At 40.3% G+C, this 18,649-nt stretch overlaps 1 protein-coding gene across 2 annotated transcripts; it reads right to left on the reverse strand.

Annotated features, from left to right (window-relative positions):
• Nucleotides 1–952: 952 nt before the first annotated feature.
• On the reverse strand, nt 953–18,270 carry gng7 (guanine nucleotide binding protein (G protein), gamma 7). 2 transcript variants are annotated; one of them, XM_007234372.4, is made up of 4 exons: nt 18,165–18,270; nt 6,982–7,088; nt 5,949–6,070; nt 953–5,684 (listed from the first exon to the last, which is right to left on the reverse strand). In XM_007234372.4, exons 3-4 carry the CDS (start codon nt 6,027–6,029, stop codon nt 5,559–5,561), a joined length of 207 nt encoding a protein of 68 aa, XP_007234434.1. In that variant the 5' UTR covers nt 6,030–6,070; nt 6,982–7,088; nt 18,165–18,270; the 3' UTR covers nt 953–5,558. The 2 variants fall into 2 exon arrangements, with proteins under 2 accessions (XP_007234434.1, XP_049338467.1); XM_049482510.1 differs by lacking the exon at nt 18,165–18,270 and adding an exon at nt 8,418–8,510.
• Nucleotides 18,271–18,649: the final 379 nt, after the last annotated feature.

The raw sequence follows: 18,649 nt of genomic DNA on the forward strand, positions 1-18,649 counted from the left end.
ATTTCAATACCACAAACTGAAGTTGCCCAGATCGGAACTAATTGAAATGGTTGATATACATGTACATAAAATTGCATAAAATTAACATTACCAATTCAATCCTGTCCAAATAGGGCTTAAAACTCACTGGCATCTAGAAGACTGACTGAAGACAGTTGGTTTCAGATATACTTTGTGTACTGTCCCTTTAAAAGCTCCTATAGAAGTCTAATTACAGCTGGTGTGTGCGTGTAATTATACAGTCCAGCTGTACAATACACACTCAAGCAAGGATGTCTTGTTTGAGAGAGAAAGACAGAAGATTATTGAGCTGTAAATGCACTGTAGACAACAATGTGTTTGAAGGTGAATTCCACTCATATTAATATATTCTTCTTATAATCACACAGTTTTATAGTGATGGCTCTGGCATCGCTGTGGCCCAAACCTGTAACCACCCAATGACAGAGCAGACACTTCCCACTAAACATTATAGACGTCTTATAGATGTGCAGATCATGTCTATATTGCGTCTGCCGGTCCAATATCAATTCTGCTCTTCTACACGCCGTGCAAACTAGGTCCGCTATTTGGACGTCTAACTATAACCCTAATTGGACATCAATATGCAGTTAAACATTTGAACGTCAGACCAGGTAAATTTTTTGGACGTCTATGTAGAATAAAGGTCTGAAACGACATAATTTGGACTAGAATTAGCCCTTATCTGAAGGTCTGGGGGACGTCAACATTGAGCGGAAGACGTCGGAAAAAAACGTCATCTGGCATCACAGTCAGCTCCTTCAGGAGACCAAAAATTGGACGTGCAAAAATAACCTAGAAAAGATGTCATTTCAACGTCTCTTTGTTTAGTCAGTTAGACAGCTGCTCCTCTCAGCAGATTCAGCACCACATTTAAACATTGACAGCTGGAATGCAAACACTGAGACAGGCAATCAGCCTTGAGCGGTGCTGAGTAACAGTTTTCATCTTTATTTCTTTCTACTTTTTTAATCCATATTCTTAAACAGCAATATCCACAAAATATTAACAGTGTGCAAGAAAACATGATTTTATGGCACGTCTGAGAAGAACAGTTACAAAAAATAGATATTATTTCTTCATAATCAAGGCAGAGAGAGATACAGATGAGCACACAGGAAAGAACACAAAATGATGGAGATGGGATGAAACTGGGTTCTAATGGAGAACCCCTCCACTACTAATGGAACCCACAGTGCCCTATTCCTCTGATGCTGGGCTGCGAGGTGGGGGGGCCGCAGGAGAAGGAGAACGCTCTGGGACGAGAAACCCACCAGAGATACAGCCATGGATGACATTACATCTTTAACATGGATTATCGGTCTTCTGTCTTGGGCCTAGAGACGCATTCACACTAATTTTAACTGGAATTAAAGGGGCAGCCTGACTGAAATTAAAAATATGCCCATTGCTATCTCTGCTGTAAACAAGACTGCTATCCACATACAGTGGTGCTGCAGCTTCACTACAGTGATACTGTATCATTTTAAAGACTACAAATCCCCCGCTGATGATTTATCTTCAAGTCACAGGCTTTTGAAATAGTACAACTGCTTGGGACAGAGGAAAATGTTTTCATAGCTGCACAGGATAAGCAGCTATAGAAAAATAACTGCTAGGCTAACAGTGATAACAATACTGGGCTGCCTATACACTAGAACGAAGGTGGCCACCATTGTACTAGATACTAATGAAACACCAGAAATGCAGTCTTTCAACACTTTATTTCAGTTTAGCTGCATTAGCTGGGTCGGCCAAAATTCCTAAAAAAATTACAGAGTAGTGTATTGATTTCTTGTCCTGTATTATGTCCATATGTCTTTCAAATGATCCAAGTAGTTTGTTATCCATTGGATTCTGGATTTACAAACTGTGCCCCTTCTCCATCCATGGATAAATCTAGTGTTTAGGCACCCTTAGTCTGTCATCAGTCTCTTCTCTGTAAACACACACCCAGAAACAAGAGGGCGCTATTGCCACGCAAATAGCTTTTTATGCATCATTGCCAGGACATCACTGGTATTGACTATGTCATTATGACTCTTCCTTTTGTATTAAGCAAGGTATAGTATGATGTGTATAAATAAATATGTCTCACAGAACACTGAACACTTTGCATTGTAACTATTTTGCATGCGCACATTGCAATGAAATACTAAAACAATAATACAGCTCTGGAGTAATCAATCATGGTACTCTGGTTATTAACTGACCTTCTAATTATAAACAGTATTAAAATGGCCTTAGTGTTGAGTTTTGTATTTTGTACTACTGTTTTGTGAATCCGGCTGCAACAGAGTTATAAGCCCTCAGAACTGCGCTCTGATGACCTGGTCAGCTGGAGGGTGGGTCAAAAAAGAGACTCAGACCCAGACGCCTTTCTCACACTGGAGCTCAGACTAGGACAAGGCGGCCAACTGTCCAGCTCTGACCACCTGACACAGCGAGCTGCTGAGGTCTCGGATTCGGCCCCACGGGTTCCCTGCAGCCTGTGCTGCTGCTCAGATAAAGCTGCTGCTGCTGTAAACAATGAGCTTACCTAAATGTCCGCCAAAGGGAGTATTTTAAATATGGCAGAATGTAAATACAAAATTAAATACAAAAGGTGCTGGACTGCAACTGCTGCACCATTAAGGAGGCACAGATCATCTGAATGATGAAGGATTGCAACTGCTGCTGCCAAAGTCAACAAAAAATATGACACCCATCAGAATATGACTAGTGTACCATTTAAGGTACAACAGGGAATTTATGTCAATGCTACTCCATTTAAGGTGGAAAAGAAAATATTATAGGTGCCAGATTGCAACCCTAGCACCATTTAATGTGGAACATGAAATTTAAAAGGCAGATAAAATACAAAAGACTGAATTGTGCTGGCTGGGTATTTTCCGGCTTCTGACCACGGCTGCACAATGGCACTGTTCTCCCCATGGTGTACTGGCCACCACTGGATTGTCACATGGTTAGAGTGTCTGTCAAAGTCTGTTGGCTGTTCATTAGGAATCCCCAGCGAGGGATGATTATGTGCTGTATGGGTATGTGGTTCATCACACTCTGGTAAGTTCATCACTGTACTTCCTGTCCTCCTGACCACACCACTAAACCCTATAATGTGGATACCGACCTCCTCCACCTGCAACAACAAAATGACAATTCTACACCACCCCCATTTCCCAGAGCTGTCGTTCAACTCCTTCACCCAGCCCACACTGCTGCAGATAACCTGTCACAATACAAGTATGAATGAGGATGAGGGATAACAGAAATATTACACAAATAAAATATAAAACAATGAATACAGTTCAGTTATTATCAAACACTGTACAGCATTGTTACTAAATGACCAGGTTCCATAGGGTCCATAGAAAGAAGAAGAACGAACAGATCCAAAACACTAGGTTTTCTCAAAGTTAACAACGGGACACGCGTCCGAAAGAAAGTTTGTACATTTTTTTTCTTCCCGTGTGGATTTTACAATCAAGTTTGGCTTTAGAGATCAAGATCGGCCTTCACGTAACCACCGGCAACACAATTAGTTTAGTTCTGCCCTTAAAAGGAACAAGTTAGCTAAAACTCAGAGTTTATGATTGATCATAGACCACAGATTTAGTCAATCAACCAAGATATGTTTGCTATCAGACATGCCTCACTCAGTGCACAAACAAATCAAAACATTTTAAGGTATGCAACACTGAGCTACTGTATTCACACCTACCAGTGTTCAAAGCACTGTTATCAGAAATCCGTAATATATTACTTGTGTCTTAAATTGTACACAAAATGCAGGAATTACAATATTTTTAAAAACTTTTTTCTGAAGTTGGCTGACTGTATAGCTCTATACGAAACTGATGGATAAGACGAAGCTAATCCAGAAATCCATTATGACACTATTGTTTAGTAATATTACTTTGCTGGGACTGATACTGGTCACAGTCTAAATCCGTTGACTGTTACCAACATTAGCCTAGCATCTCCCATTGTCACCTAACACAGGACAAATCAGATGCCAAACATGCCTTGTCTGATAGACTAAATCTAAGGTCAGAGGTCAATCATGACACCTTGATGTTCTGCTGAACTGCTTCTTTAAAGCTGGTTTACAGATCTTCATATTTCAAACAGTTTCAAGTAATCAGGGGCCGCGTTTCAGAATCGCTGCATCGTTTCGAAAAAGGCAGGAGGTTTAATAGATACGATCTGTGTTGATATATTTATATATTTATATGTGTGTATGTGCGATTCTGTATATGTGTTTGTGTGTGTATAGGCATTTTTCTAAATTAGTGTTTTGGAGGGTTTGTCAACACTGTATAAAAGAATAGTAGAAAAAGGGTCAGTTTGGAGATGAAGGCTCATGATGGATGGATGTTTGTGTAGAAGAGTGTAACTCTGGCTGCCCAGTTCAGTTCCCTTTAGAATCATCAGGTGTGCTGCAGCAGACGGGTAAATAAGTGCACCTAAACTGGGATTGTTTACACCCACAGTTGGGCAATTCCATGAAAACAGTGCCTCTTAGTGGCCTGTAACAGAGGCTGTTATTAAGAGTTAATTAAAAGCATAAATCTTGTGGTTATAAGTTTACTTTTAAATCAGGAACAGTAAGGGATTTTTATTGCAAAAAGTCAATTTTAGTAAAATCAATCTCTGTTATTATAGTGTTAATAATAAATGCAGGAATGTCCACAAGGTGGTCAAACCAGTGATAGAGTCTGTTCCATCCCTTTATCAGTGGCTCTGGTGCTGTTTGCAGTTACCCCCCATGCCCCCGCCCCGCACTAGATTGTTAGTTACATTAGATTAGATACGATTAGCGCCACCCAATGTCAATGTTTCTGCTCATTTGAATACATTTTTGTTAGTTTAATTACGTGTTAATTTTATGGCATTTTAATATAGTTCTTTAAATCTTACTATTAAATATATGCTTTTGTGTCTCATGTTTATTCATGTATTATACATTTTGCTTTCATGACATTTGTTTACATTATTTATTTATTTTTTAACAATTTAACTGTTAAATTTCATTGGGTTAATTTTGAACCTGGCCTGTTTTGTTTTACTCACAGAGTTAATTATTCAGAGCTTCAGTGACAGGCATCAGGATGTGGACCAGAGCACACAGTTACTAATAATAGTGATGTCTGTGTTTATTGTTGAGATTCAAACTATTAGAGTTGATGAGAAGCTGGTGATAACTATATAAATTGCTGTATCTGCTGAATCTACTCCCTGTCTTAATGAAGTGGTAAACTCTGTAAATGTAAACTATGGGGGGGCACTTGGCTCTGGTTTCAAGGAGAGTTGAACTAAGCCAGCCACGACTTGGTTTTCCTTCTGTCCCCTTACAGCATTACCACGCCCTGTTCTAAAGAGTGTGCTGTAGAGGGTCAATGCAGACTCTAGTGGATGTTGTGTTACAGGTCTGCTTGTACAGTCAGCTGTATCAATACACACTCAAGAGCTGGAGGGGTTTAATGTGGTGTGAATGTGAATATGTTTGTGTGTGTGTTTGTGTGTGTGTATGTATGTAGCTATAGCAGGATGCAGGGCTTCTTGTCTTTGAATGGGTTTTCGGAGGTGGGCACCCCCACCAGGAGGGCGTCAGAGCGAGCGTGCTGCTCACAGTAACTCATCAAATCAGCTGCAGCCTTAGACACCTGAGAGAAAAAGAGGGAGTAAGACACAACATATTTATATATAATACAAAAATATAAAATGATTCTGATTGATCACAAACTACAGATTTAGTCAATCAACCAAGATATGTTTGCTATCTAAGGAGGAGACTCTAGGCTAACACTGCTAAAAAACACTGGATTAAGGACTCTGCATGCAGCTGTGAACAGTGAAGTGTATTAAGGAATTTCTCCTGAATAAACAGTGCCTCCTTGTGGTCAGTTAATGCTGTGTTCAGTGTTTACCTTGATACGCTCGATGCCGGCCTCTATCCGCAGCTGCTCCACCAACTTCCGGGCCTGAGCGATGTTGTTGTTAGTCGACATTTTGGGCCATCGGTTAAAGCTTCCAGAGAATAGAGGGAATTCTGGGCAGGAAGAAAAATCAATAAATTAAGATTTTTTATAAATCAAAACTTTACAAATTTAAGGCAGTCCTTTTCAGCATTTACTGTAATAATAACTATAAACATAAACACTGAACTCACTGACTTTCAGCTACAATGTTTTGTTTATGTTTATAAATCACAACACACCTTAGTGGCTTTTAAAATACATCCACAAGCCTACAACCACCTTGTAATAGAGCTGTTAACATTAAAGTAAGGTGAGAGCAATGTTTACACATTTATGCTCATTCATTGTCTTAAGCATGTAGGCCTCCGAAGCCTCATAGTTCTTTTAATATTTTTGTGACTATACCACTCATTTGAGAAACTTGTCTTCTCCCTTTTGCCATGTCTAACTGGTGGATTTGTGTGATTATCATCTGCCTCCTATCACTTCAAGCCTGCCTTTGTTGTGGAGCATCACACTGACCCAACTGCTGGTGTGATGATCTGGCATAATCAGACACTTCAGTAGCAAAGATTCCTGATCCACTCGTACCAGAACAACACATTCCAACACACCAACCATCACCATGTTAGTGTCACTGCAGTGCTAAGAATGAGACACCAACCAAATAACAGCTGCTCTGAGGTGGTCTGTCCTGTGGTGTCCTGACTATTGAACATATGTGAACAGGGTGAAAGGAAGATAATAAAGTATGCTACAGTCTGTAATCACAGAACAACACAGTGCTTCTATAGCCCATTCTCAGTACTATAAATCTGTTCATAGTGTAAAGGACCCCAGTTTACACAAATCATGCAGGCCATATGGTTGCTATGGTTACTGTGAAAGTGCAGGTGATGGGACGGGCAAGTAGTGGTGCTCTAGCACAGTCAAGTGGTCAGACTGGGTAACTGCACGCTTGTGTGGAACAGTGTGTACTCACAGACAGAAACAGGGTTGAGGAGCGATGGAGAACGTGTGCAGAACCGGATCTCAGTGGACGTTCGGACCAGCAGCAGCTCAAAAACCTTCAGTAGCTTCACTCCTGTCCTGCACAACAAATTCACAGCATTACTTACACCTTTGTGCAAAAAATTTTGTTTTCCTTTTACACACCATGCGCTACTCTAAAAAGGTTAGTTAATTGGTTGATTAATTCAATCAGGTGTGCTGAGAAAGGGGAAACATTAAATGTGCAGGACAGGCCTTCAGCACCAAGTTTGACAAACCCTGTAACTAGTGGAACCTTTTTGGTGCAATATTGTTCTGTATATTTTATATTGCCCCAACTTTTGGTACTACATACAACACATTCTGACTTTTGTGATAAACTTTAGAACGCTGTTTATTTGTAATTTGTTTATTTAGGGTTAAGTTAATTCACTCAATGACAATCTTTGCAAAACCACTGGGAAGTTCTATCAACTTATAAATAAGCCTGCCTTTCATCTGTTTAAATGGGGAGAGAGGGTCAGATTACCATTACAACATAATTTAAATCACTAAGTTTGTACAAAAACCTCATGCTTAGCTTGTAGCGATTGAATAATGCACCAGCATGTTTGGGTTGTTATGGCTACTGTGCTTGCGCAGATCTCCTTATCGAGGGTGGAGTTATTAGTGCGCTAACTCTCCTCCACACTGAGTGTAAGCAACAAACTGACTGGCTCTTTTGTTGACGGGACTTTATCATTGAACAGACACTAGGGTTGAGCATTGCAAGAACTTCGTCATAATTTAACCAGTGGTAGTAATAATAACATCTCAGGTTTAACCCAATGAATATAGCCCAAAACGTCCACAATGTTGTCAAAATTCATAGATACTAGAGATAGACCGATCAGTGTTTTTGGGACTGATTTTGATCGCCGATCGGCTGGGGTCAAATGGCACATTAATGCCCCACAGGTGGTACAGATTCCCCCAATTACATTCACGCCTAAGCAAACACTGGTAATTTATGCTTATAGTAAATAACCAGAGGAGTGTTACTGACCAAAATAAACACTTTTCAGGAGAGATATAGGTTGTGTAAATAGTTATAAGACAACAATTTTTACATTTATTTGCCAATCCTGCACGAATGTGTATCCCAACATCAACTGCCTCACAGCCTGTTCTTTGGAGTCAGCTTATTGCATAAAATAGCTCATATTTACTGTTAATATTTAACTAATAATGTATTATTTTAATAAGAACAACAGTAATCTAACGCTCCAGCTTTTATACAGCTTTCTGAAACCGAACAGCAGGGGGCGCTCAACCTGTGGTGGCTTCACTTTAGAGACGATGCTCTGTCCAGCTATACACAGTCTATGGCCTGTGCTGATTTCTGCCTTCAATAGCCTAATAGTCTTCAGTAGCTTTCAATAATCTTACCTGGCAGCTGTGTCCACTAAACCGCGTAGTTATAATTCTGAGGTAATTCAGGGTGGAAACGAAAACGTCTGCATATCTAGTAACTCCGTGACCCCCCCCCCCCCCTGCTGCTGTTAGCTTGTGAGCTAACTAACTCCATTATTCCTGCTGTTGTTAGCTTGTAAGCTAACTAACTCTGTTATTCCTGTTGTTGTTAGCTGCTGCTGTTAGCTTGTGAGCTAACTAACTCCATTATTCCTGCTGTTGTTAGCTTGTAAGCTAACTAACTCTGTTATTCCTGCTGTTGTTAGCTTGTAAGCTAACTAACTATGTTAATCCTGCTGTTGTTAGCTGCTGCTGTTAGCTTGTGAGCTAACTAACTCCGTTATGCCTGCTGTTGTTAGCTTGTGAGCTAACTAACTCTGTTATTCCTGCTGTTGTTAGCTTGTGAGCTAACTAACTCTGTTATTCCTGCTGTTGTTAGCTTGTAAACTAACCAGCTCTGTTATTCCTGTTGTTGTTAGCTGCTGCTGTTAGCTTGTGAGCTAACTAACTCTGTTGTTCCTGCTGTTGTTAGCTGCTGCTGTTAGCTTGTGAGCTAACTTACTCTGTTATTCCTGCTGTTGTTAGCTTGTAAGCTAACTAACTATGTTAATCCTGCTGTTGTTAGCTGCTGCTGTTAGCTTGTGAGCTAACTAACTCTGTTATTCCTGCTGTTGTTAGCTTGTAAGCTAACTATGTTAATCCTGCTGTTAGCTGCTGCTGTTAGCTTGTGAGCTAACTAACGCCGTTATGCCTGCTGTTGTTAGCTTGTGAGCTAACTAACTCTGTTATTCCTGCTGTTGTTAGCTGCTGCTGTTAGCTTGTGAGCTAACTAACTCCATTATTCCTGCTGTTGTTAGCTTGTAAGCTAACTAACTCTGTTATTCCTGCTGTTGTTAGCTGCTGCTGTTAGCCTGTGAGCTAACTTACTCTGTTATTCCTGCTGTTGTTAGCTTGTAAGCTAACTAACTATGTTAATCCTGCTGTTGTTAGCTGCTGCTGTTAGCTTGTGAGCTAACTAACTCTGTTATTCCTGCTGTTGTTAGCTTGTAAGCTAACTAACTATGTTAATCCTGCTGTTGTTAGCTGCTGCTGTTAGCTTGTGAGCTAACTAACTCCGTTATGCCTGCTGTTGTTAGCTTGTGAGCTAACTAACTCTGTTATTCCTGCTGTTGTTAGCTGCTGCTGTTAGCTTGTGAGCTAACTAACTCCATTATTTCTGCTGTTGTTAGCTTGTAAGCTAACTAACTCTGTTATTCCTGCTGTTGTTAGCTGCTGCTGTTAGCTTGTGAGCTAACTAACTCCGTTATGCCTGCTGTTGTTAGCTTGTGAGCTAACTAACTCTGTTATTCCTGCTGTTGTTAGCTGCTGCTGTTAGCTTGTGAGCTAACTAACTCCATTATTTCTGCTGTTGTTAGCTTGTAAGCTAACTAACTCTGTTATTCCTGCTGTTGTTAGCTGCTGCTGTTAGCTTGTGAGCTAACTAACTCCGTTATTCCTGCTGTTGTTAGCTTGTGAGCTAACTAACTTTGTTATTCCTGCTGTTGTTAGCTTGTAAACTAACCAGCTCTGTTATTCCTGCTGTTGGTAGCTGCTGCTGTTAGCTTGTGAGCTAACTAACTCCGTTATTCCTGCTGCTGTTAGCGTGTGAGCTAGCTAACTCTGTTATTCCTGCTGTTGTTAGCTGCTGCTGTTAGCTTGTGAGCTAACTAACTCCGTTATGCCTGCTGTTGTTAGCTTGTGAGCTAACTAACTCTGTTATTCCTGCTGTTGTTAGCTGCTGCTGTTAGCTTGTGAGCTAACTAACTCCATTATTTCTGCTGTTGTTAGCTTGTAAGCTAACTAACTCTGTTATTCCTGCTGTTGTTAGCTGCTGCTGTTAGCTTGTGAGCTAACTAACTCCGTTATTCCTGCTGTTGTTAGCTTGTGAGCTAACTAACTCTGTTATTCCTGCTGTTGTTAGCTTGTAAACTAACCAGCTCTGTTATTCCTGCTGTTGGTAGCTGCTGCTGTTAGCTTGTGAGCTAACTAACTCCGTTATTCCTGCTGCTGTTAGCGTGTGAGCTAGCTAACTCTGTTATTCCTGCTGTTGTTAGCTGCTGCTGTTAGCTTGTGAGCTAACTAACTCCGTTTTTCCTGCTATTAGCTCGTGAGCTAACTAACTCTGTTATTGCTGCTGTTGTTAGCTACTGCTGTTAGCTTGTGAGCTAACTAACTCCGTTATTCCTGCTGTTGTTAGCTTGTGAGCTAACTAACTCCGTTATTCCTGCTGTTGTTAGCTGCTGCTGTTAGCTTGTGAGCTAACTAACTCCGTTATTCCTGCTGTTGTTAGCTGCTGCTGTTAACTTGTGAGCTAACTAACTCCGTTATTCCTGCTGCTGTTAGCTGCTGCTGTTAACTTGTGAGCTAACTAACTCCGTTATTCCTGTTGTTGTTAGCTGCTGCTGTTAGCTTGTGAGCTAACTAACTCCGTTATTCCTGTTGTTGTTAGCTGCTGCTGTTAACTTGTGAGCTAACTAACTCTGTGACTCACTGATTGGGCTGAAAGATTAACTGTTGAGAGCGGCATTATCCACTTAGTGAGGTTAAAACCTTTATTTTCTTTTCACTGCCAGGCGCACTGGTCCTACACATATGAACTGCAGAAACTCTAAAAATGCTCCAGACTGACTAGGCTGAGTCTCTGCTGCTGCAGCTCTGACTACTGGTTGGATGAGGAACTGCAGCTTCCTGTAAGCGAGCAGTTTCACTGGCCATCCACACACTGCACTACTAAACTGTTTAACCCTAAACTCCTGAATCGGATCGGCTAAATGAGAGGAATATCTTGATCGGCCGATACCAATACATAGCCGATCGATCGTTCCATCTCTAATAGAAACCAGAGGCAGGGCCAGACTTATCAACTTATTTGGGGCCCACCCCGTCGGACCGCCGTGACCAAGTTTAAAGTACAACCTGAGGGACCAGAAGTTAAACTTTCTACTGCATATCTTGTATATTCAGAAAATGTTAAAAGTTTCAAAAGTAAAAGTGCAATTATCCAAAGTCAAACGATTTCCACTCCATTAAATTACAGTACCGGAGCTCAGCTCTTGTGTTTGCTGAGACAAATACAAGCTACTATGGTCCAGTTTTACCCCAGAGCTGCTGTGAGAGATTATTAAATTAAGCAAACAAGAACGTCCACCACATCTACCTACTCTAACATGAGCTGGCTGTCCAAAGACTAATGTGCCTGCCTTAAAATGATGTATCAGAATGTCATAGAAAAAATCTGGGGGAAGCCAGTTTGAATCTTGTTCATATAGCTTGCCATCAGCTGCCAGAGCCCTTAGAGAGCACAATTGGCCTTGCTCCCTCCGGGTGGGTAGATGGCACTCTCTTCCCACATCACTCCAAAGGGTGATGTTGCTCAGTACAAGGCGTCTGTGAGCTGAGGTATCAAAACTAATTCGCTGTGATGATACTCAGTAATGCTGCATCAGCAGCAGTTTGAAAAGAGGCGGAGTCTGACTTCACATGTATCGGAGGAGGCATGTGCTAGTCTTCACCCTCCTGGTGTTGGGGCATCGCTAGTAATAAGGTAAGTCCTAATGAGAGGGTTGAGTAAATGGCCTTGTAAATAAAATAAAAATAAAAAAATCTGGGGGGAAACAAAAAAGGTATCAATATTAACACAAAGAAAACATTCCATGTTTACATTCAGTCACTTAATTATGACATTTTCTGCACATTTTAAATACACTTTCTAATTATTTTCTAGGTTTATCAGTCTACAATCACAAGTGAAATTAGATTAGGGTACCATTTGGTAACATTTGGTAGGCTCTCTATTCTCCAGCAAACTGATAAATACAGTGCCTATAGAAACTGTACAGAGCCTGTTGAAATCCTTGCCTTTTGTCACATTATACCCTAAAAATGCCAATATAGGGCAGTACCTCCAAACTGAATGACAACCAAGAGGCCAATAGCAACTTTGAAAGACCTACAAAGGCTGTATGTCTGAGGCTGATTGGCCTGTGCATGTGACAACAATCTTCAGAGCTTTACACAAAGCTGGCATGTATGGCAGGGTGGGAAGAAAGAAGTCCTTAAAAAGTGCAATGCTGAGTCTTGTTTGCACTTTGCCAAGATTCTAATGATGTGGCAAAAGTTTTTTATTGGTCAGATGAGACCAAGACTGAACTTTTTGAAATGATCCTCAAGATGTATGTTTGTCAAAAAACTTAACACAGCACCAACAATACACCATACCTACTGTACATACATACGGTACAGTAAAGGCTACATTATGTTATGGGGGTTTCTCTTCAGCAGGAACTGGGCAATTGATCAGGATTAAAGAGAAAAGGGATTCTTCCAAATATTGCAAACACATGGGGTCCTCTGCTAGACAACTGAAAATGAGCAAGAGATCCATCTTCCAGCATGACAATGACCCTAAAAACACTGCCAAAAAAAGCTGTGCAAAACTGGTAGTGAGTGGCATATCCAAGCAGACTTATGGCTGTAATTAAAGCAAACAGTGTCTCTACAAAGTACTTACTGTAATTTTTTCTTATTGCTTAAATGTTGTAAATTTTGATGTCAGGCCTTTTTAAACAGGTGTAAAGATTTTCTATACTGTAACATTTGTTTAGATTTTGATTGTTTTAAAAATAATCTGAGAAACTGCTGATTGTCCACTAGGGGGTCCCTCCAACCACTCAGATCAGATAAAATCAGAATTAGTGCTATTGCTGCACTAATCTACTCCCAGCACTAATCTCTCTCCATATGTGAGCTTTGATCTCTCTCGCTCTCCTGGTGTGCGTGTGTGTGTGTGTGTATTTAGACCTAGATGAAAACAGTGAACACAATGTATCTAGAACCTTAATGAAGGTTTCGATCTGGTTGTTTGGTCATTTCAGCCTAAAACTAGATCTAATGTATTATATACTGACCCAAAAAGCATTTTCCTTTTTCGGATGCACCTTTTACTTACATAACAAATATATATATATATATATATATATATATATATATATATATATATATATATATATATATATATATATATATATATATATACATATATATACCTATTTCAAATTAAATGAGATAAAGGTGAAATAAATGTAAAGGTATATGTATTGATACTTATTCAATTAGCTGCATGATTTTAAACATGATCTAACTTCTTACTTAAAGTGGTGTAAGAATCACTTCAAGATTAAGTATCTTGAAGTAATATGATATGGTGGTGCTAGATAGTACAAGCATCTGTTAACTGATTACAGTGGTATAAAAACATTTTCATGATTTTCCTTTATAAATCATTGGTTGTTCAGATCAGCAATTTCTATTAAACATATCATATAGCAGACGAACACAGTAATATATAAGAAGTGAAATGAATTTATAGGATTACTGTATAGGATTTATAGAAAGTGTGCAATAATTGTTTAAACAAAGTTAGGCAGGTGCATACATTTGGGCACTCTTGTCGTTTTATTGATTTGAATATCTTTAGCACTAATTATTGGAACACAACATTTGTTTGGTAAGCTCATTGACCCTTAACCTACATACATAGGTAAAACTAATTATGAGAAAGGGTTAATGTGACCAATGCAAGTTTTTCTCCTCTTTGCATCTTCTCTGAAGAGAGCGCATCTTGCTGCAGATGGTGTCACTGCGTTCAGCTATTCAGTGCATTTTGCACAGGGAGAGGCTATATAGGAGAGTAATGCAGAATAAACCTTTTCTCTGCAAACTGTGGTAGTTTGAGGACAAGTGGTCAGGAGGTTACCGGAGAGAGGTGATGCCTTGTCAGTCTGGAAAAACAGTCTGGAATCAGGTGAGTATCCCTTTTAAAGTGTTTATTGAGACCACCAAAGTACCAAACCAAAAAACAAACAATATATACAGTATATACAAACTATTTACACACTATACTGGAAGGAGTTTAAGGTGGATTGGCAGCTACCATCAAAATGCTCTAAAATCAGGCAACTTCCCGTCGGTTGTTTATGCATGGCGGAAATTTGGTGGTGGTTCATCATGCTGTGGGGCTGTGTGATCAGTGCAGGTACTGGTTAAAGTTAAGAGTCACATGGATTCCAGTCAATATCAATAGTCTTGAGAAACAAAAATAAAAATTAGCAGTTTGTGTTCTACTGTAGCTTCCAACCCCTCAGCTCTGGTAGCGTTATGTGTAGGGCTGGGTATTGTTTTAAAATTTCTGATACCGATAGCAATGTGATACTTAAAATTCGTTACCGACTCTTTTAATTATCAGCATTACATTACATAAATTTAACAAAATAAATATATAATAATAACCATGTATCCTTTTTTTAATGCTGCTAGTTTCCCATATTTTTGAGAGGTGGGCAGGAATAATAGTGTAGTGTAGATTAGGTGTACATTTCAGTCGGTGCCTTTTTGGTATTAAATTCTGATACCCAACCCTAATCATGTGAGAAGAAGAGTGCAAAATAGTGGAACGAGAAAAAACTAAATTGCACAACACAACTGCTTGTAATGTTACACATTTTCACTTTCTTAAGCGAGTAGCGTGCTGATAGCTTCACCTGCTGGAAAACAGCAAATTCCACTTTCACAGGGTTACTTATATAATAACAAGGTTATCAGTGGGTTTTAAATGACTGATATTAGGTGACTCAGGCTATTCTGCAGCACATTCAAAAGAGGTACATGTAACATGTGACTTTTTTCAGAGTGCCCCTTTAACAGGCCCGGGTGGGGTGGTATGTGTTTGTTATTAAATGTCAGTGAATACATTTCCTGTAGGCCTAAGGCCGGACCACTGCTGCTGCTGACCACCCTCAGTTCCACTAAAGGAGTTCACTACTAAACACTGCCACTGTTAAAAACACCACCGTCCAAACAGCCATACAGACTAATACACTGTCCAGCTCTCAAACATAGCACTCACATTTCCTTATCCCTAATTAATCCCCTTTTCTCCTGGCCTGTTCATATAAATACACAGTACAGTATCACACATAAGAGCCTAAAATACTACATAATACACATAATAGAGCCACACATACACAAATGCTAGAGTGCAATACTATATTGTGATGCACTACATAATTATTTTTATGCAATAGAATAATACAAAATAGACTATCGTACAAAAATACACTGTATCATACTCAATAAATAAAAACAACTATACTTACTACACCCAGTAATATTGTTTATATTTATAATATATAATACTTGGCAGAAATTCCAGAATTCTCTATGAACTAATAGAATAAAAATATCAGTACTTAACTTAAGAATCACAACACTTCAAATATTCCCAAAACATTACACCCAAAACAGCACTTCTATTATTACAATACTACAAACACAACTCTCTACATTCTTGTCAAATATTCCAAACATAATTCAATTGCATATAATTCCCTACGCATTTCCTTCCTAACACTTACAACATGCCAGTTATTTCCTGCGCCTCATTCACCTCACACCCAACACAGTATTTCTTCTCTTCCTAATACTTGCTAAATGTGACTTATTTCATACAAGCCAACTATTTACTAAGGCTCACATAATTTCCAGAAAAACAATATTTCTTAATACACCAAACACATCACTCCAACCACAAAGTACTTCCCTAACAATTCTCAACATAATACTCACAGCACAATAATCATACCAACACATCCATCCCATCCCAACAATCATTCCCTCTAGTTCAACCTTCTAAACACTACCTAACACTAACACTACCCATTCTAAGCATTACCGAACACACCCATCATCCTTATCACAACACTCCAAACACAGCAATCACTCCCAAACACTCAAATTATCCTTAACACAACATTCCAAATACTCATCTCATTCCCAAACACTCCCATCATCCCTAACACAACACTCCAAAACCACCAATCATTCCCAAACACTCCCATCATCCTGAACAACACTTCAAACACAGCAACCACTCCCAAACACTCAAATTATCCTTAACACAACACTCCAAACACTCATCTCATTTCCAAACACTCCCATCCTCCTCAACACAACATTCCAAACACTCATCTAATTCCCAAACACTCCCATCATCCTTAACACAACACTCCAAACACACCAATCATTCCCAAACACTCCCATCACCCTGAACAACACTTCAAACACAGCAATCACTCCCAAACACTCAAATTATCCTTAACACAACATTCCAAACACTCATCTCATTCCCAAACACTCACATAATCCTTAACACAATACCCCAAGCACACCAATCATTCAACACAACATTCCAAACACTCATCTCATTCCCAAACACTCCAAGCATCCTTAACACAACACTCCAATCACTCCCAAACACTCCCATCATCCCCATCACAACACTCCAAACACACCAATCACTCCCATCATCCTTAACACAACACTACAAATCCTCATATCACTCCCAAACACTCATCATCCCCAGCACAACTTTCCAAATTCTCCCATCATCCCCAGCACAATACTCCTAACACAACAATCATTCACAAACACTCCTATTATCCCCAGCACAACACTCCAAACACACCAATTACTCCCAAACACACATCATCCCCAGCACAACACTCCCAACACAAAAATCATTCACAAACACTCCCATTATTCCCAGCAACACAATCCAAACACAGCAAACATTCCCAAACACTCACATCATCCTTAACACAACACTGCAAACATTCCCAAACACTCCCAACATCCACAGCAGAACACTCCACTAAGTTCATTCCCAAACACTCCCATTATCCCCAGCACACACTCCAAACACAGCAATCATTCCAAAACACAAATTACCCCAGCACAGCACTCCAAACAGCACTACACTCCCATTATCCCAGCACAATACTCCTCTCACATCATTCCCAACACTCCCATCATCCCCAGCACAACACTCCAAACACAGCAATTACTCCTAAACATTCCCCTCATCCTTAACACAACACTCCAAACACACCAATCATTGCCAAACACTCCCATCATCCTCAACACAATACTCCAAAGACAACAATCACTCCCAAACATTACCATCATCCCCAGCACAACACTCCAAACACAGCAATCACTCCCAAACACTCCCAGCATCACTAGAGCAAATCCACATTCCCACCAGTGCAGCACTCTTAACCCAGCACTCCCATTATGATCCTGTCTACAGTCTAGCAGCGCTGGGGCCTTCACCATCACACACTACACTACACTACACTACACTACACTACACTACACTACACTACACTACACTACACACACACTGTTTCCTCAGCACTGTCGGATCATGATGGAGCTGTATTCTTGTCCGTTCCACCTTAAATTTAAGGACGTGCAGAAGCGATGTCTATATAAACGACTCTGTCGGTGTGTAACCCGCTCCTTCAGCCCCACTGCGGACATTTTCAGCTGCGTTCACACACACACACACACACACACACACACACACACACACACACACACACACACACACACACACCGGGCCGCTGGCTCGGTGTGTGTGTGGTTTCCGCATGTCCGCCTGCAGCTGCCGGAGCCTTTGCAGCTCGCGCTGTCCTACCCCACGCCCCAGTTACCCCAAGCACATACCCCCCTGTAGACACACGCGCACAGACGCACACACACACACACTCACTCACTCACTCACTCACACACAGCGCTATTACAATGCAATAAAGGAGAGAACATATCCGCGAGACTCATACTCACCTCCGCCTGCGCGCGCGAGTGCGAGCGAGCGAGTGTGTGTGTGTGTGTGCGTGCGTGTGTTTGTGTGTGAGCAAGTTTGGCTGAGAGCACGCAGAGGAGCAGAGCGTCCGTGCTGATGTCTCTCCCTCTCTCTATCACACACACACACACTGTGGGTAAATATGTGTAATATTTTTTTATTTGTATTATAAAATAATCTGAATAAAAATAAGCGCGTGTTAATAATGCTAGAGTGCGCTGCGAGCCCTTATTGCGCTCAGGAGAGCCCCGCCCCCTGCCGCGTGGGTGCAGTACCCAGGATGAACACACGGGGGAAGCATTCACTCATAATGTACCACTCTATACACAATACACTAGTATTACTGTAACAAAATACTCTATTATACTATTACACTACTTACACTATATATATAGCATTTTTCAAAACATCTTCTCATTCATAATTTCATGTCTTTAATATTAGAAATGAGAAGGTGTGTGTATAT

The sequence above is a fragment of the Astyanax mexicanus genome, chromosome 8, assembly GCF_023375975.1.
Source record: "Astyanax mexicanus isolate ESR-SI-001 chromosome 8, AstMex3_surface, whole genome shotgun sequence".
NCBI lineage: Eukaryota > Metazoa > Chordata > Actinopteri > Characiformes > Acestrorhamphidae > Astyanax > Astyanax mexicanus.